Here is a 27,982-nt window from a genome sequence, read left to right as displayed (position 1 = left end):
CGCTTGTAGTTTATTTTTTACCCATCCTTTCTATTTTTTTCTGTTATCTAAGATTTAACAATATATCATACCCAATATATTATTATGAGGCAGTGAGTCTTGCCTATATATGTTTCAGTTATATTTTCTAAAATACTTATTTATATTCGACAAGGAAAATATACATAAGACAGATAGATTTTATTCTGAAATTTGATGATAAAAATAAAATAGAGAAACAGTAACAGGTGAAAAATAAAACCTTAATAAGAAATAAGACAATATAATAAAAAACTTATTTAATAGTTTTTGTTATAATTTACAAATGGAAAATATACATGCTATTAAATAAAAAATTGGAAAACACGATAAAGCAAAACTTTACTCATCTAGCAGAATCACTTTATAATGCCTTACCTTAAAAAAAATTAAGTACAATAACTACGAAAAAAAAAAAAAACATTTCTGGTGCCAAAATTACATTTGATTTTTTAAAACTCTATTTATTATCCAAACCACATACCACATACATGAGATTAATTACTTACACAACTGTATTAATGATTAGATTACAGATGAATTATGTGAAATTACATTAAATATCACTTAGTGCATTCAACATTCACTCAAAAATCAATTTTATCTCAAATTAATTTTAGTACATTTTTCATGTTTGCTGTTTCAACTGTGTTAATTTTATTTTAACATCATAAAAGTTTGGTCTTTTTTCTGGATAGAAATCCCACGCCTAGAAGAAAAAATATATTAAAAACCTAGTAGTAATTAAATTAAAGAAAGCTTTATTTTTAAATGTTATTGCACTTAACAACTAATGGGTCGTGGATTAGAATAGGAAACTAAAATAACTAATTTCGATACGGAATATATTATTAAAAACGTTTCCAACATGTGGTTGAAAATGAAAATGAATAAAAAAAATATTACTCATAGGGTCAGGATTTGGTGTAGGGGGAAAATTAAAATTCATCCATTGTGACATATTGTTCCTCGAGAGTTTTACAGCTAATAACTATCATGAATCAAACAATCACCAAATTGGGAAAGAAAATGAAAACTGAAAATGATCTTGCAACAAATTAAAATTGTAGTTAAAACATATATATACCTAAATTTAAATTTAATTGTTTTACCCAACATAGTTTATAATAGTTTTTTGACACTTTTTTTGAATAAGGAAAAAATGTAATAATTCTCACCTGTCTCATAATCTGGTAAATTTCAGAGGGGCATCCTTCAGGAGCTTCCATTTTATATCCATTTTCAACATGTCTAACTACATCAGCCAGTGGCTATAAGAATATGAAACATTACAATAGATCAAAAGCTACGACATAATATGACTTACTATTCGTGGATAAGGAACTCTTCCAAAGGAATATATCTCCCATAACAAAATTCCAAAACTCCACATATCAGATTTATTCGAAAACTTCTATAAAAAATAATAAAGTTATAATTGTAATTTGAAACTTATTGCAATTATAAAGTATCTGCTTGATAGAATATTTTAAGTAACAGACATACGGATTTCTCACATACGGATTTTTAAACAATATAATATGGGATCTTTCAATATGAGCCGCTTGATGCTGAAATGCTATGAAAGAACACTGGGTTATTAACGAAATTACTTTTTATTTAAAAGGCCATATGCCATTTTGTACATTATAAAACATCCTGCAAATGCCTGCGACGCTGGCACGAATCCGAGTGCTCAAAATTTCAGTAATTCTACAACATATATTCAATAGAATTGGAATGTATGCCTTTATATTTAGAATGTAACATCGTTCAACATTTGAAGAATAGCCTAGGTTATGTTGAAATGTAGCAAAATTAAAATCCGCCTCTTTCGAGCGCTTATCTTGCCAATCCTGTATGGTAGACTTGGAGGTCGTTACAGTTTGACATCTGTAAGCTTAATATATTTATTCTAAATCAATTAAGGAAATTCTACATATTTATCTCCGAGACCGATTTACAGATATAGCAACTCGTAATAAGATACGACAATAAGGAGTCAGTTAAGGAACGCAAATTACAACAATTTGGGCATGTCAGTCGTATGAAAGGTGAACAAATTCTGCAGATTTCTATGGCGAAATTGACCTTTTGGGTGGAAGATGCAGCGAACAGCTCCGAAAAGGACACGGATCAAAATCATACCAAAATTAATAGACGGAACTGGAGAATTGTTTTGCGTGGTCTCGCCAATGCAGCCACTGAGTGGGCTTTTTCGAGGCATTTTATTGACTTGCATGAAGTGATCCTACAAGGCCATTTGGTTCAATCATTTTGTGTCAAAAAAATAAATAAATAAATAAAATATTAAGACACACATTTAGGTCTGCTTTTGGTGCGAGACAATAAAAAAATAGGAACTAATAAATCTCATTTAAAGTAACAGTACTAAAGAAATATAAAAAATATAGTGTAAAGGTATACACTATTTTGACTAAATTTATTTGATATAATTTTTCAGAAATCAAATCAAATATATTTGGATTTTATTCTAAATTTTATTGGCTACTAAAATGTGACGTCAGATCTACTTGTATTATTAAGTGATGCCGAATAAAACCCGGAACCAACGAAATGCATTCGCAACAATATATTTTCTATACAGATGCCTGTATTAGTAATTTAAACTAAGCAATCAAATGCAGAGAATGGCGATCTCAGCGGGTTCTCTCCTAAGACCACACAAAACAATTCTCCACTTTTATGTATTAAATTAATACTCTATGATAGACACTCTTCCCGAATTATGTTGCATTTTAGGGTATCAGTCTATTAAGACTTATTGGCTTACACCCGATATTTCAGATATACAAGGGTGGAAATTAGAATATTGATGGCCAATTCACGTGACATCTTCGAGATGTAACCATACCACCGACACATTCTTTCATTACTAACACATCAATTAATACAACGCGGCCAAAACAAAGTTCGTCGATTAATTAGCAGTGCTTATCGCTACGTAACCAACGAAGAACTGCACGATGACCTGGAAATCAAGTGGATCTACGAGGTTATTCAAGAATTCGCCATAAAAAATTAAATAAGGTTAATACATCGTAGGAACGTAAAAGTTACTGGAAAACACGCATGAAATTAGAAGATTAAAGCAAACCGATTTCGCGAAAGCGAAGTATATCTTAAGATGTAATAAGAATTTAATAATTTCATACAGAATATCCATCATGGCACCAGTATGGTAGGTAGCGTCGTCCTACTGGGATTACATTTCATCTACATATTTCAATTTGGGACAAAAAAATCTGTTATCATTATTCTATCAGGTTTTCTGTATATGTTAGTGGCCTCATAAAAATATTAAATACCGGTTAATGCCGACACTGGCCCAAAATGGACACCAATAGTAACCTTTTGTGGATACATTGCCATCTGGTGAACTTCATGTGGGTTAGTGTTGTTTATGCGTATAAACTTCACAAGTCCCGATACAAAACAGTAGCGATATTTCCGGCGGATCTGGTATTTCTTTAATGTACGAGCCCAGAGTCCGTCGTCTTAAATGACTACCAAACGTTGAAAATTCAACTTCGCCATTGAAAAGGTTACATCTGCCGTAAAATGGACGTAACTTTTATACTAACACAATTTTGATAATAACGTCTAATCCTTTAGACATGCTGCTCCATCATGTAGCTTCTCATGGTGATTTGGTACCAGTGATTCAATAACAAACAAAAACTTAAACAGACGCCGTTAAAAAAAACGTGGCCGCGCCACAAACTGTCAATGTCGACCCGTCTCTTTGAAAAATATATCAGTTATCAACCAACGCATTATGGATGTTCGAATAAAAAAAGGTAATTAAGTCACATATTATTTTAAATATACAAAATAAAATAGACTTATTTAGATTTTTTATGAAATAAGAAATATACCATGATACTAAAAATTACATCTTACATTGTGTTTTAATGCCTCAGGGGCGGTCCATTTAATAGGTAATTTTGCTGATTCTGAAGCCGCATTTTTTTCATTTCTTGCTAGTCCAAAATCAGATACTTTAGCTCTGCCATTTTCAGCAATCAATACATTTCTAGCTGCCAGGTCTCTGTGCACCACATGCATCTTTTCTAAATATTCCATGCCAGAACATGTATCATATGCGAAATTAATTTGATCTTTTCTTGACACATGCAGTCGTCCTCTGGATCGTAAGTAATCAACCAAACTACCTTTACTCATATACTCAGTTACTAAATAAATATGATCCTTTTTTCGCACAATTCCCAATAAATTAACAAGATTTTCATGATGAAGAGACCTAAAAATATATAATATTGAAATAAAAACATAAAAAAATCGAATATCGATATATCATCATTATACTGAATGATTGACCATTAAAGTTTTGTCATTGGGCAATGATATTCAGTATGCTTAATTAAAGCTGAAAGTCATTGTATGCTGTTGAGAATTAATAGAAGTACACTCCACAGACACAAGCTTGTATGTTACTAGTGTTACTTTCGATTATTTCAAATAAAAAAGCTCGAATATGATTATTCTCAAACAGTGAAAAAAAAATGGTTATTATTCAGGAGTGATAAAGTAACTTTGCAATATGGCAAAGCTAGACTAGATGTTGCAAAATACATCAAAATGTACACTGAAATACATAAATGGGATTTCCTACCCACTTTATTCGTTAGATATTACCCATTCTGATTATCACGTTTGGATCGATGTTATAGTAGGGCTTCTAGATAAATGAGGATAGCAAAATATGGGAATATTAGATCAAAACCGTGCTATTTTAAAATTTGAAGTTTTGAATTTACAAAATATCTTTGAAACATAAAATATAAAAACATGTGTCAAACAATAATTAATATCTCACTAGTACAAAATAATACCTTGAGAACAAGGAAAAATTTAAAACAGAAAATGGAAGTGGTTTAGTGTTCAAAGTACATCATATATAAGAGCTGACATGTAAATCGTCGATGAACCACAAGACCTTGAAATATTTAATAGAAAAATAGGCAATTTAGCTATGCAAATTAGCGTTAATAACTAAATACTAATTTTCTATTTACATGATCGATAGAAAGTTTGAACATATTATTTACAGCTTTTTAACAACAGGTTAAAAAAAATGTTGTGTAAAGAGAAAACCGAAGTAAAGTTCCAACTTTAAATACACTTACTTCATTAATATCGCTTCTGCCTCACTAGAATCTTTTAACACTTTTACTGCTACTTTTTGGTTTTTCCATTTTCCCAACATAACTTCACAAAATTCGCCTTTTCCAATAGGTTCACATACCTTTATAAAAATCAAGTTTAAAAAAATCAAAATTAATAATTTAAAATTAATAATACTTACAACTAGATCTTGTTCAGGTATGACACAGAGATCATCACTCTCTTTTGAACTACTTTTCACCAAAGTTTGAGAGGCGTCATTTTCTTTTGGAAGAGCGTTAATCAATTTTGTACAAAGGCCGTCTGCATCATTTTTATAATGTTCAATTAGTTCATCCAAATTATCAAAGAACTCTTCATCGTCTATAGTTAATTTGTTACCATGTGATTTAACCCTAAAAATTTAATTCAAATCTTCATAACTGCTTAGGTGTATTAAAAACAAGTTGGTATATATTGGGTTAAAGAAAAGGTAGTTTCGGTTTAAAATCTCGGATAAGTCGTCTATCTCCAGTAAAAATTATTAAATGAAGCCATACTATAGCGCGTTTGAAAGATACAGTCCTCAGGACATTCTAGATAGGTAGCGTCATTCTTTTACTCAGTCAAAGGTTACTATGCTTTGAAAATGGAGATTAAACAATTATTTTCGTTATATTTTGCTTCCAAAAAAAGAAAAAGAAAAATGCAGCGCCGACTAATTCAAAATTGAGTTTTCATGTGCCAACCGCCGTTGAAACGACAAGAAAACAAATCATATTTGAAAACAATAATTACGGAGAATGAGATGTGAATCATGAACGACAATGTATGGAAAAATCGTGGTCAAGGCCAGAGAAGCTACACAAACTGTTGAAAAGCCCGTATTGACAGTGATGCTAAGTGTTTGGTGGCACTGGAAAGGAAATGCTGATTACGATCTGATTGGATCTCGTAAAACCATTAATTCAGAAGAACGGCCAGAATTGATCAACAGGAATGACGTGGTCGTACTTGTGACGACTTGTGAGGTATATCTTTAGTAACCTTTAGTTAGACAAAACTTGAGGTAGATTTGCTAGGAAATTTGAATAACAAAAAATAAGTTTATTTAAAATTTACCTATAGTGTTCAACTTTGGATTGAAAACAAACACATAATGTATAATCGCCTGGAAAATTTGTAGATTCCCTAATCAGAAACAAACCATCATTTCTAGGTTTCAATAAACCTTCTGCATCTTCCCTGGATATTTTTCCGTGAAACCACCTGGAAGAAAATAGTAAATATTCAAAATAAAATGTTGTCAATTCTATTTAACGTACGGCGTTGTCATATAAATAGAATTATTTTTGAGAGGATTTTGAAGACGGTTAACATTGACATCATGCTCAGATATTATTTGATTTTTAATATTTCCACTCTCAGAAGGACTAACATTCATATTTATTTGCGATTTAGTAGCAGCTTGATGCAGTAACAGCTTACACTCATTGAGTACATTATTATCCATCTGATTGGGTATATCTTGAGATACCATCTAAAAATAAATACATATTTAAAAATACTAATGTGGTTTAAATAAATACCAATCAGTTATAGCTAAAAAGGATTAAAACTATCCACAATTACGTCCAAATGTATTAAAATATTTTAGAGTGAGATTATAATAATTTATTATACTCTTGACAAAAGTAGTTAAAAGTTAACTTATACTTTGAATGAAATAATATCTAAAAATCCAATATACCTATTATCAAAAAAAAATTGAATATTACTTGCTACTTTAAAATTGATACATTATATTAACGCAGATAAGACTATTAGTAGTTAATTATAAATTTAGAAATAAATTTGTAACGTGATCATACAAACACAGGAATATGTTTAATTATAATATATATATATATATATATATATATATATATATATATATATATATATATATATATATATATATACAATATATCGAAATACTTAAGAATAATATAATACACTATGTTAATATCTTAATCAATCGTTCAAAAAGACTTGTTTCATATTTTGATTGATTATCCAATTGTCTTTTAACTTTTGAAAAGAAAAGAAAATTCAAAACCAAAAAATCGAGATATTTTCAGTAGGAGTTATAAGAATCTCAATAGGCAGTGTGAGCAATATTTTGGCTGCAATTTTGGTTCCGTAAATATGAATGCAAAATAACTGCGGTATTCTCTAGCGATAGAAAATGATAGCGATTTTGTAGTATTAAATGAATTTTGTGTCGTATCATCATTATGTATGATGCTTGGATTGTGCGAATCCAGTACTTCGGTTGCTAAGTAAATTGAAGGGTAATAATCAAACCAACATGTTAATAGAGGAGTTTAAATTAATAAAACAATAAACTCTGATTAAATCAACGCCTCCTCCCACCCAACTTCAAAAAATTGTAAAAACGAAATAAGTAAAAATCAATAATGTTCACATATTTAAGCAATTAAGCAATGTATATGTGAAAAACAATTTTCATAGAGCGAGAAACCAGTGCTGTATTTCTATATTGGCACCATAATCTCCTAGGTTATTATTTCTGAGACGCTATACAAAATTAGAAAATCATTGGAATAAGTGTATTAAAGATCTGTAAAAGTGTATTAAATATATATAAAAGTTTGTCAATAGTAATAATAAAGTGTATTTGGTAATGTATGTATTGTATATATTGTATGTAATGTATTGCAAATCATAACATTTTAGGTTTTTATTATCAAACTTATTTACAAGTTAGTATACTTATAATACAAGTCGCACTGATGTTTATTTAATGTCTTATTAATATAAATTAATAACTTTTTCAATATTCAATATGCAATAGATAAAACCTAATATAACTAGTAATTAATAAATGATAAATGTAATTATAGAAAACCAAAGGCAATAAAATATTCACAAAAAAGTGACAATAAAACATTACACAAAAAAAATCTATTTTGTACCAAATATAAAATAAGTTGAGGTATGATTATCTTTAGTTGTATTCAATATAAAGTATGGCCTGATATGAATGGTAAAATTTATTTTTTATTTAATAGTCTACTATTTAATTGAAAACATTTTAGATGAATCTATTATAATGCTTGCACAAATATGTAATAACTTTCTAGTAATTTATGCAATTTATTTTCATGAAATATTGTATATTTACACTGTTTCCTGCAGATTGTAAAATACCTCATTGGAAAGCTTAAGTGGCTTAAGTGGTAATCTCTCACTAATTTAAACCAATTTAAAATTCCATCATCATTTCAATTATTTAATAACAGGGTAAAAACTACATAAAATTACCCAAGCTGTCTCCTCATATGGACGGGTAACTTCACTAGGGGTATTTCTTTTGATACCCCTGGCTGGCACTGTTGGAGGGGTACTGACTGAAGAATTTTCCCATTGATTTTCAGATTGTCGGAACTGGTCAAAGATATAGGGTTGATATCTCTAAAGGATAATCCAAATATATCCAGTTATGTTAAATTAAACATAATTAAAACAATATTGGCAATTTTTGTATCAGCATTGCATTTTGATAAAATATTTTTCTACTGCAGATTTATTTAATTTAGTAAAATTATGCAAATAAAATAATAATATTTATTTTAAGTACTGTATGTTTATAATAAACTTTTTAATTTTAAGAATCTAAAACTAAGTAACTTGAATTGCTATATTTGCTACATTAGTAAATAAATTATATTACAATTTTCAATTAAATGTAAACATAAAATTATAAAATAGACACTATCACTTTATTCTAGTAAATTAAAAAACGCATGTAATTATACTCAAATGCAAAATTGCAGAGCATGTCTCAATTAAATATGATTAATAATACCAAATAATTGCAACTTATTTTGGGAATAATTTATATTATTTTTAACGATTTTAATATATTTGTACCTACCTGTGTAAAAGATGAATTTTGGCTGGTCATCACTTTATCAATTAAAAAATCTTCTTCACATTATATTCACAAAAATAAACTTTAAAAATATTCTTTACTGAAAATAACTTTAAGTTACCTTGAATAGTTGTCGCCCAAACACCTTATATTTTATTTACCTAAATCTCCTTGTTACCATAAATATAATCAGTCCATTGATGAGCTTAAACGTACTATATTCATCAAAACGTCTTAATGTATACTAATTTTGAACTCTTCCAACAAATACTTAAATGTGACAACTCTTTTGACTTACTGCTATAACTGGCTCAAGTATTGTTGTTAATATAAAATATATGATGGTTACACTAATTTCCTTGAATCATCACGATACTTAAAATCCATTATATATATAAAGATTTAACACACACTATTACAAAATATTTCACAGCATAACTAGAACTTTAACTTATTTTGGATTGTCATCTTTCAACTATTATAGCAAAAAGGTACGCGAAAATAGGCCAACATTTGTGAAAAACATACTTTAATGCACACAATTAAGAATATAGAACTCCATTTTGTTTTTACCAATGTAGGAATAACAGATTTCTGTTATATTCGTATAGCGCCATCTACGCAACAATTATATTAAGGTTACTAAGGAAGTACGTAATTTTAAGGCATTTATTGACATTATTACCATAGCCTATGTTTAATTTTTATTTAGTATTCAAATCTGCTGAATATATAATCAAAATGTTGGAGTTAGGTTGCTGTTATAAATGACCTAAAAGCGACCTATAGTGTGGTAAAATTTAACTATATATAAATGGCTTAATGTCATAGCACTACGAAAAGGTAACTTTAATGTCGTACTTTTTTGTTTATCCATCTTTAAATCTAATAATTATGATAAAACAGTAATAAAGTTTCATAATTTAAAAACAAAATTGGTTTATAGTAATAACTTTTGTATTAGACAATATTTTTATGTATTCTTTATACAACATTTATTTAGGCGTGTTTATTTTCAGGCATAATAAGTTATAAGTAGACTATTTGTTAGGTTAATGCTGAAATGCTAGAGAATAATTTTTCTAAGGAAATTATATTGTTTAATTATGAATAATATAATTGTAACATCTTAATGAATGTTAAATGATCGAATAATAGCGATCGAAAGAGTTCTATATGAGCAATTACATTAATTTGGCGTATGTCCGTATGTTAAATTTTGAATCGAATTTATCCTAGCGCATTCGCCATGACGCACTTATTCGTAAATGTTGCCATTATCTATTATATTTTCATTGAAGCGTTAGATGTTTCTCAGTTGAATCATTTGTTAAAACAGTGACCAAAAACGATAGTGTAACCTTAAATATCTATCTAATAAATATATTGAGCTTAATAAAACAAAAGAGTATTATTTTATGATATAAATTAAAGTTTTTATCTTTAGAGCGATATTTAGAATCACAGAAAGGCTTGGATTCATATGTTAATTAGGAAATCTAGAGTAAAAGTTATTTCTTTATGTGGTGATATTTTGTTTTGTATAAATTATTATCATAAATGCATAACTTAACGCGTCGTCTTAAACATTTAATTGCCTTTATAGAATATTTATATAAATGCATTTAACATTACTATAAGGTAATTTTGTATTTACATTTACAAACATTATTAGGTTCTGCTATATTATATTACCCTTATGTATACAAATTCTATATAAAATCCACCTTTGGAATAATCATTCTATTATATAAAAGAAATGAAATTTCATTCAACATTAAATAAAACATCTCCTGATTCATCTTCTGAGTCATATAAAATTGTTTAGATACAATATTGCCAAATCGTATCTTTCAAAATTTTTCGAAATTACGCATGTTTTAGTTGATTGATACATAAAATCAAAATACTTGTAATGATATATTTCTGTTATGTCAGTTATATTTTGCAAAAGTAATGTAAAAATAGAAATAATATTAAAATTTATTTGTGAACCAAATGTTTAAATTTGGCAACAGGAAACGCCATTACCTGTGCGCCGTCGCATAGCCACTCCTTGCCTCTACTCACTTTGTAGCTATTTTTTCCTGTATCAGCCATAAAAGTTGCTGTACTCGTTTAGTTAAATTTCCGTTATTAATGTTTTTGTGATTTCGGGATGGTTTTTTTAAACATAGACTGTTTATTTACAGTGTAGTTAACGAACATTTTAATTTTAAAGTTATATAGTTTACTCGGTTGTGTTTGAAATTCTAATGTTGGTAACTAGTATCCCGAAACTGAAAGTAAAGGTATTCCAACAGTTCTTTGTGCCTTTTGAACTCTGATGACTTAGATGAAGTATGAAGAATAACCCAATCAGCATTTGTTTCTTTAATTGAATTGTTTTAAACGGTTATTGGGTTAGGAAACCGTTTACTTAATTATTATTTTGTATTGAAGATGTAAACAGTTTTGTTCATATAAATCTGTTTTTGAAATCTATATTTCACTATGAAGATGGGCAGATACTTTGGTGTATTTTTGTTAATTTTATTGACGATTTATTCTAAACGAAGTGCATCACAACATTTAAGTCTTTCTGATGGCGAAGGTAAGTAAAATTATCAATTCAAACTTTCCACTTAGTTTTACTGTTAGTTGATCTTGTTTGTTATTGCCGTATAATTTAAAAGTTATGTTGAGCTATTCATATAACAATTTTTAACATTCAGTTTTATCTGTATCTGATAGATTTTAAAATGCGATAAATTTTATCTAATCAACATCATTAGGCAACTTCTATTTTAATTATTTAAACATCGTTAACGATGAATTATCACTTAAAAAACACAAATATTACGACCGATTAAAAAGAAATCTATTTTATAGCATATTATTTAATTGTTGCTATTTGCTTTCAAAATTATTGTTTTAGATGAACTTAACAATAGATTTCAAACCTTGACATTTTAGGGTTTGTACGTTCTTTAGTTTAAGACACTGTCATATTTTATATTTGACAAAAATCCCACACCCTCATTTTGTATTGTTGGTTAAAAAATATTTAGTCTATTGGTGTTAGTTGTTTCTTTCATTTAATTAATAAAATATAAGTTTAGAAGTATATGCTAATAAACTCATACACTTATTTTATATAAGTGTTATTGCTAGGGAATGTGTATAATTTGAACAGTTATTGGTTGTTGCTACGTCTGATTTACAAGGGTCCTAATCATAAGTAGATAAGATAAGTATGAAATATCGAAAACATGCAACATATACAATTTTCGAATTGTACATTATAACAATATTACGGTAATATTGTCATACCATTGCTTACAATAAAAAAAATTTCGGTCTATTATGATTTTTATTTATAAAAGTAGTTATTTGAGTTTTATTAATATAAAAAAACCATTAGAGAGTTATAAATACAGAATAAATAATTATAAAGATGGTTTTGTTCGAAATCTTTTTGGGTTTAAGTATATTTTTCTGTACAGTTATCACTAGATATTTTTATATAATATAGACATTCATGGAGTTTATATGATTCATAGTTTTATCAGGTAATGGGTGGTGTTAACGCTCTCTGTAAAATCTATTTAATATACTACATTATATTCTTCACATTTAATTTATATATTTGTGGAATGGAAAGCTATATCGGTCTGTTATATACATATCCACAGTGCTAATAATATAACGGTCCTGCTATTCATTCCACAAAGGATTATTAAAAATAAATCTTAGGAATATTCCGACTTCTTGCACCCGTTTTAAAATTAGTTTTCTATATATAGTTCGGAGGATTTTAACAGGAATAAGCTTCTTTAGTGATTTAGGCTATGATATGTGTTACAAAACTGTTGTTTAGTGATGTGTCAAGACAAATGCATCTTTACATATAGACGTAAATTAACTCAAAAGCAGCAGTGTAGATATATAATTAGCGTTTAATGTTTCATATTCTACATTTTCATTTGGAAACAATTCTTATGTTTTTTTTGATTCCGTAATGAAGAAAATATTCTGAAATTTGCTTTTTATTTTTGTTAAACCTTTTACATTTTAAATTTCTAGAGTCACTACCTATGTTTTTTGTACCATATTTTTTTTCTAATATGTGCATTCAATGAAATAGGTGGCCTATTAACTTGCAGTAGGTGGTACGTACTACAATAAACACATTGATTGACATTTATATTATGTATATTACTAATTCCATTTTGTGACTCATCAGCTTTCAGAGATAGTTACATTTTCCAGAAATATACCTTAAGTATTCATATCCGCTAAACGTTCATATTTTTCTTGTTAATTTACGTTGAGATATCACTGTTAAATTATCAAATTGTATAGGGATTTTATTTGAGTAATAATTGTTTATAATTTTATCTATGTTTTTCTTTAACATAATCAATGCATTCACAGTAAATTAACTATTAGTCATGGTTTTTTTTAATCTATTTTTTTGTGTGTGGAAATATGTGTTTTGTAACAATATGAGTATATTTGTTGACGCATATTAGCAATTCCGTGAAACCCCATCGAACTAAAATTAGTTCTGAAGGCACATTTAAAAATTAGGAAGTAATAAATTAGTAATAGTAATAAAATGTATTGTTGTGATGTATATTTCTACTTTTTCTTGCAACGACATTATTACTTCTGAATATTAAAATAGGGATATGTGTGTCACACTTTCAGTATGTAATGTTGGTATAATAAATAAGTTGAATGTGCATTCATGTTTTGTATTTCTTACATGGCTTTAATCATCGAATATTATCGAGTATTTATTTTCTGATAAGAATTGAGTGAAGTCATTTACTACAGTATCTATTTTTTTTGTTAGAAAGGTGATGACTAATGATACATCTGTATCTATTTGTTGTAACATGCTATATATATGCATGCATTGTGTACGCATTTTTAAAACGATACCTGATAAAATTATATATTCATCTAATACCGTTTATATATTGAGAAATAGTTCAAATACTGTTATCATAGGTGATAAAAAATATATTTTTTCTGTTCAAATCCAGGTTAAATTTATCAAGGACTTGTTATACCTGTGATAAAATATTCACCTCCCATAAAATACTGTAATCCGCGGTAAAAGTTTTTTTGTGGTTGTAGAATAAAAAAATACGATATATTATTTAAAATATTGAAAGTAAACCCCACTGTCTTTGACAGATTTAAATGACAGGTAAATTAAACTTAATTGCTATAAAACTACTGTATTCATCCTGCCTTGGAGATATTTGGTGACTTCCTTTCATGGGATATAGTGTGCATTACATTATGCAGGGTGTGTTAATTTATAGTAATATATTGAATAATACATTGTAAGAAATATATGTATTTCTTGGTAAATAAAATACAAATATTCAACAAAATATTGTAATAGTCACTATCTCGACGTTATACAAAGTACTACAATGGTGATGACATTAACTTTCGTTTATAAATTACGTCAACAAGATACCTTTGAGAGACACTAAGAAACTACATAATTTCCAATCAAGGGGCAAGCCTTTGTATCTAAAAGTGTACCATGTCCGCCTCGATTAACGAATGAATCATCAGGTGCCCTCTACGTAATTCGTCAACAACGATTTTCTGTATTTCCATACAAAATATAATAAATCAAGAATATATATACCGAGGAGAAAAATAATATTTTCTACAGTGGCATAACCTTTTGGCAACATAGCAACATATTCGTACACCTAAAAATGTTTTAGACATAAAACTTCTTAACTAAGAACGGAAATGACTCCTTGAGGTATTTCGCTCTGATATGCAAAATAAAATAAAAGCTGGTTCCGAGCTGTCTTTAAAACATTTTTTGACGATGACTAATTTCTTGTGAGCTGAAATTGAACTACCAGGGTAGATCAAGTATTTGTCAGGCATCATTTGAATATATACAAAGCTGCCCAAAAATATTTTATTCAGGTTTATCGTTTGTTGTTTTAGTTTTGTTTTGTATGATTATGTTTATGCTATTTATGATTTGTTTGAAATTTTAAAATTTTATTCATAAAAATTGGGACAATGTAGTATTTTCTAAGTGTTTTACACTACTGTGCCAAGAGTCATCGGTCAGAATAAGTGATAGATATTTCATTGAAATGCAACATTTCCCAGTGATAGTTTCATAGATTAGTTCGAGCTAATCCTACGAGATGCACAGTATTATATTCTTGCCGTGAATATTCTATGTGGCCGGAGTTTCCAAAGTTTCACTAAATATTGGTCACTCTTGTCAAAATCGTCATTTTTCAAACGATAAAACCAGTATTATCATGTATTTACTGATAGAACATGTTCCCCATATGCTTCATGCAACAATTGAAGTCCAGTAGCTACAGCTATCTTCAAACCAACAAACAGTAACAGATGGATTCCATTCGATTTAATACTACTTATTTAATACATGTAATTTTTTTGTATATCCTTCAGAACTTAATTGTTACCTTATTGTTTTCATTTCTGTTTATACACTGAACTGTAATAATCTTAACTTTATACATTTTAAATTGAAATGAAAGTATAGATTAGCGTTGGATGAAAACATTAAGTATTTATTTTTCTTATATGAACAATATGTATATTTTAAATGTGCCCATTGGGATAAAATAAATATTTGATATATTTCTACTAATACTAAGTACATTCCAATAAAATGTGTATGCGTTCTAGTTTACACTGCATCATGTGATAACGATGATGTGACGCATTTGTTTAGCTTATAATGCATTTGCTTTCCCTTTTTTAATTGATTTATATTAAATGTATATATTTTACCAATTTATCAATATAAAGTATGTGTTCTGAGGTTAACATTAAATATAAAATTATGGGAAATATCGTTATCTCCTTTTAAGGAACTTTACTGCATATGAAAAGTATGTGTTGGTACAGTATAATATTGCAGAGCCTATTTATAAATATTTATAAGCCTATTTATAATATTAAATACTCCAGTTTAAAACTTGCGTAATAGAATGAAGTTTAAAATGCTTCCAATGTGTCTAACGGCTATTTTATATGTAGGAATAACTAGGTAATTTAAAAACAATTTCATGTAAATTATGCTATGTTTTTTTCTTCTTATCTTACGTAATGTCATAATCAAAATAAATAAAATACCTATAACTAAGATTCTGGGTTATATTAAATCGCTTATTTAGCCCGATAACCTGTTAGATTAATGTCATTAATAACCAGTTGTAAAAATATAATAATTAAAAATTATAAGATGTAATTGGTGACTATCAAACGACACTTAACATAACAACAAAAATAATAAAACACTTTACTTTAACAACGTTACTTTAACCCACACCCTTTACACCAACTATGATAAAAATTGCAATTTTACTGATCAACTGTACCATGCTGTTTTATTAATTAATTTTACGGTATTTAATGATTTTTAATATGTCAGCAATCATATTTTCAGTTGGACAGCAGATGAACAAAATAACGTGGTTTCCATTAAGTTACTTAGCAAGATGATATTTTGTATATGTACTTGTATTTACTACGGTTGTTGAATCTACTGTTTGCTACTTTAATTAACTTACCTCGATCTACTTATTTTCTGTCTAATCTGGGTTTGCTTCGTTTTAAATATCTTTTTTGTCTCCACCTGTAACATTTAGCCCCATTGAATGCAGAAAACACGTGCATGCTTAGCGAATACGCTTACGTGCATTACATATATACAGATTACAGGGAAGCGCACAAGATGTAAATATGATTGGCTAGTTAACGCAGACGCACTTCAGCAGAATTAATAAGATTTCAATTTAGTTTGCTTATGTTTAATATTTCTATTGTTTACATCTCCATATTTCATTAAGAAATACATTTTGCTAAGGTTTCTTTTTGAAAAACAATTAATCACAATGCGAATACTGTTACTATTATTTTAAAAGAATTAATAGAATTGAAAGTTATCACAACATGAAATTAAACTTGCATCAATAGATACCTATTATATTGCTCAAATTTATTAATATACCTTTTTTCTTCACTAAATAATTGATAACATATATAAATTGATATAAAGCATTTAAATGAGGTGTTGAATGCATTAATGAAAATGAAAGAAACAAAATTAAGTTTATGACAAATATGGTATATTTCAATATCGAAGTAACAACAATGATGTGAGTGTACCACATATTCATGATGAATTTCCTTTGCGCTTGCATTTTTCACATCATTCTAATTTTACATTTTTCATCTAGTAGCCTTTACGTACTCGTATATATTTCACTCCGAGGGTATGAGATAACTAGTTACATTTGACATTCTCTGTTATTATGTGAGCTTTGAATATTACCCTATCCTGGTAATGTTGTTGATGTTGTCATATCTAAAATATATAATAATTTTTATTTCTATTTTTAATTTTAGTTATGTTTAGGAATCAATTTTGTATCGGTAATATATAGTATACTAACAGATACTTAGTGGGATTAATATATTTCATAAACTCAATTTGTCATCTCAGCTTCGGTATAATGTTAAGTTCTTCCATCACCAATAAAAAAACTAGTTTTATTTTTGTGTGAATTCCATGAAATGTTGACAAACATTTATAAGAGTTTAATAAGTTTGTGTATACATAACATAAATAATAAAGACAACTTGATGTAGATTATTGAAGGCGCGTGCACAAAACGAGCCAATCATATGGTACATCCTGTTTACTTCTTTGTAGTCTTCTAGTTACAGACCTAGTAATTTTGTTGGTATTGGTGTCATTCAAGGCCTAGAATGCATTTGTATTTTAATTACCTCTTTCAATGATTTTGGTGCTAATGTACTAATAGATACTTACTGGGATTCTTTTTTAACTAATTCGTCAAAATATTTATCATCGCTTATTGTTTATTGATAAAATTACAATATCCTCACGGTTCCACTTTTATATATTCATTAAAAATATTGGACCAACAATCTAAGCTTCTTTTAGCATCCCAGTTTTGTTACGGAGAATATCTCATCTATATTGAATATATATTCGCTTTCTCTCAAATAATATCGCAAAAAAATGTTTAATACCTTCCGTACTCCGATGTTCGAACTTTATGTTAAGAGTTAAGTTATAGTTGTGAAACAAACAACACGTTATATATTCCCAAACTTGTCATTTCCGTAGAAACTGAATACTTAACTTCTTTGAACTTTGGAATATTGTCTTTTTCTGCTAGCTATATTAAACTCTTTCTACTCTTATGAGGTCCTTTGTGAAGCTCATACATGATTGTAAAACATCCCTCATTTTTTTTTAAATTCTTTACTGACTGTATTGCCTTTGCTTATTATTTTTAAATGCCTTAAATTAGGAGCATTTTCTTTTAAAGTGACCCATCTTTTTACAAAAATATCTGTTTCGTTCTGAAGTTAAGGTGTCCCTTCTATATATTGTGTATCCATCAGTTAGTTAATAAATAATATTTTAACAACCTCTAAAGTAAGTAGACTTTAGTTAGCTCTTTGCTCGCTTAATAACCTAGCATCAAATACAGCTGTCCTTAAATTTGTCTCTCAAGGCAAAAAGTTTGTTCTTGAAATCAGGGAATGAATTAGTATGTGTCTCCATATTCCCACCTTCTTCTAAAGTTAATTTGCAAAGTTTTTCCAATAAAAATATCATACTTGGTAGACTTGGTTTTTGATGATATTCCATTGGCTCATGTACAAAATCTTTATTCCTTAAATGTGCTAGTTGATTAGCCTCAAAATTCGGAGAGCAAATTTTATTACAACATTTCTTATATCTGCGTTGGTTATCTTCACTGGATAACTCGATGATTGTTAGTTTTGTCCATTTAATTTTTTATCACTGAATTTCGCACTTGCTTGGTTTAGAATAGTTTTTAGACCTAACATAGCAGACCAGGTTATTCTTTAATAAGCATATCTAATAATAATTATTATTAAGTTGTTTTATCCAATACTATAAATATGAATTAATAAATAATAATTTACAATAGGTAAAATGTATGCATTAAATATTTTCGTATTTGTATAAAATCTACTGAGATGGTTTCGACGTTAATATATTTGGTTATAGTGGCGTACAGTATCACGTAGCATATACCATATTAATACACTAGAAATTGTAATATAATAAATTTGACTATTAATTTGTTTCTCTGAAATAAATACTACTTATAATTAACACGAGATTTTTTTTACAGATGCTTCTTCAGACTATTCTTCAAGCAAATCTCAAATACAACAAAACAAAACAACTGATGATAACAAAAAACCAATGTTTGTTAACTGTAGTGAAACTACGGTTAAAGAAGAACAAGTTGCTGGAACTTTTGTTACTCAAGTAATTTTCACATACATTTTATGAGAAAGAGAGAGAGATAATTTTATTACATTTAGGTTAAAGCCGAAGATAATGATTCACTGGAGGCAGGTGGTACTATCACATATAAATTGGTTAAAAGAGAAGGAGGTAGGGATTACTATTCTATTGATAATGAAACTGGTGTTGTCCGTACCACAATGCCATTCGATAGAGATGAACCTTTTAGACAAAAGGAGATGTTTTTAACAGTACAAGCAACTGATAATGGAAGGCCACCGTTATCTGATATATGTTCCTTTAAAGTAACAGTCACTGATATAAATGACAATGCTCCTCAACTTGATCAGCAGGTAATATTTTGATTTTATTAATGTTCTGATCTTAATATAACTATACGTTTCCAGGTTTATTCTGCACAAGTAGCTGAAGATTTAAAACCTAACAGTGAGGTCATGAGAATATTTGCCTACGATATTGATGATGGCGTTAATTCGAAATTAACTTACAGTTTTGTCGATAGCTCGGTAGAGTTTCTACAATACTTTAGGATTGATGCCGATACGGGTGTAGTTTATTTACAACAATCTTTATTATCGGTTAGTATGTGAGACATTATATAATACGATATTTGAAATTTGATTTTGAATGTCATGTTCCGCAATAATTCACTAAATTCTTATAATATTAATTTTCTACGTCTTGGGTTGTGGCACATACCGGAGTCAGTGTTAGGGCAAAATATTATTTAGGCGCTTGCATATAATTTGATCAGCCTTATCTATTGATAAAAATGCGAAGCGTCTATGCGAAATCAATTCTCTACATAAAATAACAATTTTCCATTTAGTATTATTGCATTATTCTGTATAAACGTAATATGGAACGCTTAAAATTGCATTTTCCACATTCATTCTTGTTATTTGGTTTAAAGAAATCTGCAGCTGAAATCCATTAGATCCTCTTATAAACTACGGTGATGCTACTCCGTCTTACCCAATTTTTTTCGGTCGGTTTTTGAATTCAACAATTTAAAAGTGGTGATTTTGATATCATTGACAAAGAACGGCCTGGAGGACCAAAAACAGTCCACCAACTCATCTTCATTTCTTGCCAGGCAAAAAGACTTCTGTGACGTATTGTGACTACAGATGAAAAGTCGATCTACTATGCCAAACCAGCATCGTTCTTTTGACACAATGTTTCCATGTTGCCAGAAAAATGGGAAAAAGCTGTGGAATATCTTGATCATTATATATTGTACACATTTTTCTCAGTAATAGTCTTTTTAAAATAAAAAAATGATCAAGAGTAGATGCAAGCTCCTAATATTATTTAATATATCATTTGTTACTATTCAGCTTTCTCCCATATTATTTATCTCTCCCTCTACCATAAAGGTGGTAGTAGGCATGCATTATATTAATATTAGATTATAAAAATTAAATGTTAATATTGTAGATTAAATTACCTAAACTTACATTTCATTCTAAATATTTATATTCTCATAATTTAGTTGAATGATATACATGTGAAATACGAAAAGTTCAGATGCATGATCATATTGCAATTATATTACTGAAATATTCTATTGGAATTTTATATGAATTATTTTATTAAACATTACTTAACATTATCACAAGCCAAATCTTATACTTTCCATGCAAATATTCGTTTTGTGTACCAATCTATATAGAAGTCCGTTCATTCAACATTTAGGATGTACTATAATTTTTGATATAAAATGTTACTAATAAATATGTTTTTCTTAGAAACGTGATACGAAATTTTCAACGATAGTTAATGTTCGTGATAATGGACAGATACCGTTAGATACGGAAGCAAATGTTTCCATAACAGTAGTAGGATCAGACAAACAACCACCTAGAATTAAAAGTCGTGTACCTGAAGGTGACATAATCCTAAAAGAAAATTACAGCAATTACCAAGAACATTTAATTACTATAGTAGCTGAGTAAGTTTTTATTTTTATTTTATTTTTAGTTATTTAATGTTGAAAATATTTTTTAGATCTAGTATAAATGATAAAGAGGTAGCCTTTGAATTAATCAAAGGAAAGACGATGCAAACTAATCGAGAACAAACATTCGTTCTAATACCAAGTTCAGAAAATGATAACACTGCCTATATAAGTTTGGCTCGTGCTTTGGATTATGAAACCGTTACCGAATATACCTTGAGCGTGCGTATTAAGAATAAAGATTTAATGGATACATCAATTAATATTCCAATTAAAATAGAAGACGTAAATGATGAATTTCCGAACTTCATTGAACTTATTAAAGGCAGTGTTGTGGAAAATGATGCTCCAGGTGTACAAGCTATGGTAGTCAGAGCAATTGATAAAGATGGCACCAGTGCAAATAACATAGTCAGATATGAGCTTCTTTCTCATACTGAATCTTTTGAGATAGATGAGTCTTCAGGCGTTATTAAATCACGTGTTAAGTTTGATAGAGAAAATACTAGTGTGTATCACGTAAAAGTGCGTGCCTATGACAATTCTCCTAGTTCTCTTACATCCAATGGAAAACCAAATGAAGCAGTGCAAACTTTCCAGATTAGTATTGAAGATAGAAATGATAACCCGCCGAAATTTACCGAATCTTTGTTTCAATTTTCCAATATTTTAGAAAATACTGATATTGGTAAAGATGTAGGTGAAGTCCAGGCGAAAGACAAAGATAGCGCTTCTCTTATAACATATAGTATTATCGATGGTAATATAGATGACGCGTTCTCCATTGAAAATACGACAGGACGTATAAAAGTTAATAAAAAGCTGGATTATGAGAAAATTGAAAAGTACACTCTGAAGGTTCGTGCCTTTGATGGTATATACGAGGATACAGCTATGGTATCCATATTTATTGGAAATGTTAATGATGAAAGACCAGTATTTGAAGACCACGAGAGAGAAATACGAATAGAAGAGGAAAAAATACCAAAAGACTGTCTTATTACGGTTAAAGCTTACGATCCAGATATAAAAGATCGTAAAGCCGATCAACTAATTGTTTATGGCGTCAGTGATAACTTCTTGAAAGTTGATAAAAATGGATGTGTTAAATTAACTAAGCCGCTTGACCGAGATAGACCGTTCGGTAGCCCATCTAGGCAAGCTTATATTTATGCATATGACTCCAGTTCAATGACAGCTGGTACAGAAATTATGATATTGCTGGATGACATAAATGATAATGCACCATTTTTAAATGTTACTATTGTAGTTTGGTATGAAAATCAGGATGTCACTAGCAATTCATTGTTTATTACTCATTTAAGTGCTGATGACTATGATGGTCCAGATAATGGCCCACCTTTTACATACAAACTATCTGAAATTGCATCAAATGATATCGTGAACAAATTTAAAATAGAAAATGGTGATTTGTATGCTTTGGTTAGTTTTGACAGAGAAGAACAAAAATATTATGATATTCCTATTCTCGTAACTGATAGTGGGAATCCTCAACAATCTAGTGTCAGTATTTTAAGAGTTATAATTGGCGATCGTAACGACAATCCTGCTAAAGATGGAGAGAGCGAAATATTTGTGTATAAATATGAGAAATTAAATAAGGACATTGTAATTGGTCGCGTTTTTGTGGATGACCCAGACGATTGGGATCTTCCAGACAAAGTTTTTGTGCAATTAGACAATTATGATTACTTCAGGTTGTCTAGTGATGATCCTGGCATGATAGTCATGTATAACAACATCCCAGAAGGAAAGTATTCTCTTCAATTTAATGTAACTGAGGAGAATGAACCAATTATACCCAAACATACAGTTTCGGCTAATGTAGCAGTTACTGTTAAAGGGATTCCTAAAGTTGCTGTTGTCAAGTCAGGTTCAATTCGTATTGAAGGTATCACTATGGAGGATTTCGTTCAGAAAACAAATGGTGTTAGCAAGAAAGATTTACTACACAAACATATATCCGAAATAGTTAACACATCGATAGCGAACGTAGATGTTTTTTCAGTATTACAATCTCCATCGAACTCTTCTTTAGTTGATGTTCGGTTTTCAGCCCATGGTTCCCCATATTATGCAGCGGAAAAACTAAATAACAAGCTCACGGATTATCAAGAAAAGGCAAGTTTTCTTGTTTGTTTCTTAAATATTAATACTTTTTTCTTATATATATATATATATATATATATATATATATATATATATATATATATATATATATATATATATATATATAATATATATATATATATCCTATGAATATTGTTTGCTGGGCATGGGGTAAATATAACATTAAGTTAATATATATGTTAACAGTATAACTAGGTTTATATTTTTACTAGTAGAGTTAATGGTCTGATATTCTGGTTTTAGCTTGAGAAAGAACTAAATGTTAGATTTGTAACAATTAGCATCAATGAATGCCTTAATGAAACAATTTGTGGCTTAGGAAATTCATGTTCAAATAAGCTTAACATATACGATGATCCAGCAGTAGTTTTTACGAATCAGACATCGTTCGTTGGTGTTAAAGCCTATGTTCAAGCCGATTGTAACTGTGCTGACAGAATTCCTGTTGAATGTTTCAATGGTGGAACAATGGAATCAAATGGTGTTTGTATATGCCCGTCTGAGTTTGAAGGACCCTACTGTGAAAGGCTTTCTATTGGTTTTAATGGTGATGGTTGGGCTATGTACCCTGGATTGGATGCTTGTAACAGTTCACATATAACTTTATCCGTGTCGCCAGCAAGTGATGACGGTTTAATATTTTATGCAGGGCCACTTAATTACAGACATGCTCAATTATCAAAGGGTAAATATTAATATCAAATAGATTTTTTTGAAAAGTATAAAGACTGTTTATTTTTACAGATTATATATCATTGGAGCTAAATAGTGGTAGTGCTCTTTTGAAAATTGATAATGGGTTTGGACCGAAAGATATTGAAATTGCTAAAAAGTTAAATGATGGAGCTACACATAAAATTCGAATTTCTTACATTTATACCAAAACAGACACAGTAAGATTGAACAGTTATAAATTGATAATTGTTGCCATATTCACATTATTTATTCTTTTAGATTATTGAAATGGAAATTGATGATTGTAAAAGCAATTGTATTAAAGTCACTAGTATCACTCAAGGTCTGTTGAGTATTAACGGCCCCTTACAAATTGGAGGCAAAAGTAAACCATTTACTTTAGAACAAAATAAAATTCTTTGGAATAGTATCGCACCAACAGATGTGGGTTTCCGAGGTTGTATAAAAAATTTCACCTATAATGGTGTATATTATAATTTGGGAGAACCATCTGATCAATTACATGCATTTCCCAATTGTAACTATGCTCTCCAACAGGCTGTTACATTTGGGATAGACTCAACTTTTTTGGTTGCCATATTAGCCTGTATAGCAATATTATTCAGTAAGTACCACCAGGTTTTATTTTATTTCCTGAACATACAAATTTTATCTAAAATTACCACCGCAATGCATCAATATTGATTATTGTGATTAATTAAATTGAGTTATACAATAACAGAATGGTCGTTGATTACATATATATGATTCATTTATATTTAAAGTTGTATTAGTTATTAGAGTGGGCCATCTGTTGATTTATTTTTGAATTATGTTATTTCGGCATTGGCGATATATTATCCTCAAGCCTCCGCCTCAAGAAATTAATTATTTTACTATTTGGAGAAGATGTATAAACCAAAATCCTGAATGCTTTATTGCCAGCCGTTAGACAATTTAGGTTTGGATCAACTCTGGTTCTAACAGGATGATCAGCTTCTAAATAATCGATTGTTCTTGTATATAGTTTGGCCATCTATAGTTACTTATAGAACAAATAGTTATTTCAAAACTTTTCATTTACAATTACACATCTGTGATTTGATGAAGTTGTACTGTTTTTATGAGGATATCTTAAGGACCGGCATTGATCCAACGATCCACAGAAAGTTGGCAATACAATATAAAATTGGACTGAAAGATCAAAATTAGCGGTCAAATTAACCACGACAGCTATTTTACTGAAACCGCATTCTATAAATAATCATAAGTTGTACACTGTTGAATTAAGCACAATATTTTAAAATATCCGTAGATATAATTTTAATAGCCTTTTCAAAACGAGTCTACCTTATACAATTTATACAAAAATACTTTTATTATTTTTACAAAGAATATTTGTTATTGGTTAATTTCAATTTTTTAAGATTCATGTTTATTTCTTTTCAGTTCTACTGTTAGCTGTGGTAGTTCACAGACGACAACAAGATAATCTGAACGAAAAAGATATTGATGATACCACAGAAAATATCATTAATTATGAAGATGAGGGTGGCGGCGAATGCGACGCTAACTACGACTTGTCTGTTTTTAGCAAAACTATCAAAGATCCTTTGCAAGGTAAGGATAATTCTGATATCAACACCACCGAGCCGCCAATACACATATTTTTGGATAATAAGAAGGAAAATTGTGATAAAGATCCGGAAAATTTGCCTTATGATGATGTACGGCATTACGCATACGAGGGTGACAGTAATAGTATAGGATCTTTATCATCATTGGGCTCATGTACTGATGATGGCGACCTTGATTTTAACTATCTGTTTAGTTTTGGTAAACGGTTTAGTAAATTGGCTGATATGTACGATAATGATGGCAGCGATGATGATACACAAAATGGAGGCAACGAAGCTTGGTGTTAATTTAACATTTTTGGAACATATATTGTACTTAACTTTCTGTCTGACCAAAGAATTAAATTGAGGTGAGACTGCATTAGTCTATGTATATATATTTTTTATTATTTTTTTTAACTAAATTTTGCCAATACAAAGGTTTTTTTGCCCCTTTATTTACGTCTGATTATTTTGTGCCAAAATTATGCAGATAATTAATATGAATATTAAAAATTAATGAACCCAAGAACAAACATTCCATAGGTTTCTTTGAATTGCTCAGATTGCATTTAATTAAGACTGTAATTGATTCATAAAATATACAAATGTCATTCGTTAAACATGCCATTTAAATATATATTTAAACTACCTTTTACAAGGTCTCTTATGTGTATTAATTTAAAGCAAATTATGATTGTGACAAATATTTTTGGTGCTAAAATGTATGGTATTTTTATACCAAATTATATAGTGGTGGAAGTGCCTGATGTGTGAACGATTATAAAATATTCGATTAAGAAGTCGTCACTATTAATTAATTAACCTCATGTGATATCTATAAGAAAGAAAGAGAGAATATTAGATTTGTAATGTTGCAAGGATTGGAAGAAAGGACAATATCAATATTATCAATTTTATATTTCATAAAGATCAAAATTGACTGAACCATCGTTGTAATTATATGACATTTTGTATAAGATATGTTATTTTTATATAGTATTACCAGTAAAAGAATCGCTTAAAGTAATTAAGTTTAATTTATTTATAAATGTTATTGTATTTTTTCATATAAATTACTTGATGACATCTATTAGTAATGTTTTGATTTAAGGGCAGTTGTAGAAATATAAATTCCCAAAGTTAATAGATATGTTATATATATATATATATATATATATATATATATATATATATATATACATACATACATAAACATATACATATACATATACATACATACATCTTTCAGTTTATTGTATATGGTAATGGATTGTATTATTTGTGCAAAGAAATACATTAGATATAATCTTAGGTTAGTTATACATTTTAGAGAACTTTCTATAAAAAATTCATTTTTGTATTTTAATTATATATTATTTTATGTTTTAAGTTAAGAGGGTATTTATCCGTTAATTTGTTACATAACATTCCTTTATATCCAATTTTTGTGATTAATTTGGCAGCCAAACGTGTGAAAATTTTACACATATTATCGTTGAATTAATGAATAAATAATAAAAAATAGAATGCTTTATTTTGTCACAATATCACTATACAATTGCTTACATAAATTATATGTATGTGCCTTGAAGACAATAGCTAAATATGAAAATTCACTGCCATATTTAACATGTATTATATTTTTCAATAAAGTTATTTTTCAGAATAAACCATATTGTTTTTTAGCCTTTTTGTTGAATTCTTTACGACTGTTGTGACCAAATGATAACAGAATTATTTAGTCTAATGATGATGCGCTAGTATTTGTTATTGAATTATTTTCGTGAAAGCCTCATGTTGGAAAATCAGTTTGTCGTGTTTCTGTTCGTATGGGTTCATTGGGGTGAACAATAAGAGACACTAATTGATATCTGATAAAATGTATCTCTATCTCACTTATACTACCATTGGAGAATATAAAGACTTTTAAAATTAACTGGTCCAAGCATTTATCTCCGTCCTTTCCTATCTCACATTTTATACAGACAAGAATTCGTACATCTTCGTCTGACACTTCTCACAAATGAAAAAAACAGCAGAAACGTGCATGTGACTGAAGACGGGTGTACAACTACAATGCTAAGTGGTGGGGCAAAGTTTCGTTTAGCCCAATATTG

The 27,982-nt window shown here is 29.0% G+C and overlaps 2 protein-coding genes across 7 annotated transcripts; one reads left to right on the top strand and one right to left on the bottom strand.

Annotated features, from left to right (window-relative positions):
- Window positions 1-263: 263 nt before the first annotated feature.
- On the bottom strand, window positions 264-9,729 carry Csk (C-terminal Src kinase). 6 transcript variants are annotated; one of them, XM_076405011.1, is made up of 11 exons: window positions 9,265-9,729; window positions 9,107-9,203; window positions 8,494-8,643; window positions 6,492-6,706; window positions 6,289-6,435; window positions 5,369-5,582; window positions 5,190-5,308; window positions 3,943-4,303; window positions 1,346-1,432; window positions 1,197-1,289; window positions 264-727 (listed from the first exon to the last, which is right to left on the bottom strand). In XM_076405011.1, exons 2-11 carry the CDS (start codon window positions 9,134-9,136, stop codon window positions 647-649), a joined length of 1,497 nt encoding a protein of 498 aa, XP_076261126.1. In that variant the 5' UTR covers window positions 9,137-9,203; window positions 9,265-9,729; the 3' UTR covers window positions 264-646. The 6 variants fall into 6 exon arrangements, with proteins under 6 accessions (XP_076261126.1, XP_076261124.1, XP_076261123.1 ...); XM_076405009.1 differs by having other exon boundaries at window positions 9,107-9,213; window positions 9,265-9,692; XM_076405008.1 differs by having other exon boundaries at window positions 5,190-5,582; window positions 9,265-9,728.
- A 1,419-nt stretch (window positions 9,730-11,148) lies between these two features.
- On the top strand, window positions 11,149-27,535 carry shg (DE-cadherin). The gene is made up of 10 exons (XM_076404975.1): window positions 11,149-11,696; window positions 19,321-19,460; window positions 19,517-19,792; window positions 19,847-20,038; window positions 21,212-21,414; window positions 21,471-23,562; window positions 23,815-24,256; window positions 24,316-24,464; window positions 24,526-24,871; window positions 25,696-27,535. The coding sequence occupies exons 1-10, from the start codon at window positions 11,597-11,599 to the stop codon at window positions 26,169-26,171; spliced, it is 4,416 nt and encodes a 1,471-aa protein (XP_076261090.1). The 5' UTR covers window positions 11,149-11,596; the 3' UTR covers window positions 26,172-27,535.
- Window positions 27,536-27,982: the final 447 nt, after the last annotated feature.

Source organism: Rhynchophorus ferrugineus, unplaced genomic scaffold (genome assembly GCF_030347505.1).
Source record: "Rhynchophorus ferrugineus isolate W39M unplaced genomic scaffold, kcgeb_rfMv2 rfM5, whole genome shotgun sequence".
NCBI lineage: Eukaryota > Metazoa > Arthropoda > Insecta > Coleoptera > Curculionidae > Rhynchophorus > Rhynchophorus ferrugineus.
The sequence above is the reverse complement of the archived record's forward strand: the minus strand, read 5'-3'. Positions and strand labels throughout refer to the sequence as shown.

Coding starts and splice junctions, on each gene's coding strand:
- Csk (XM_076405008.1), bottom strand. CDS start 9,136: ATGACCAGCCAAAATTCATCTTTTACACAG. Junction 8,644..9,106: donor AAAATTCATCTTTTACACAG/GTAGGTACAAAT, acceptor ATTATCCTTTAG/AGATATCAACCCTATATCTT. Junction 728..1,196: donor TTTACCAGATTATGAGACAG/GTGAGAATTATT, acceptor TTTTTCTTCTAG/GCGTGGGATTTCTATCCAGA.
- shg (XM_076404975.1), top strand. CDS start 11,597: ATGAAGATGGGCAGATACTTTGGTGTATTTTTGTTAATTTTATTGACG. Junction 19,461..19,516: donor CTGGAACTTTTGTTACTCAA/GTAATTTTCACA, acceptor TATTACATTTAG/GTTAAAGCCGAAGATAATGA. Junction 20,039..21,211: donor TACAACAATCTTTATTATCG/GTTAGTATGTGA, acceptor TGTTTTTCTTAG/AAACGTGATACGAAATTTTC.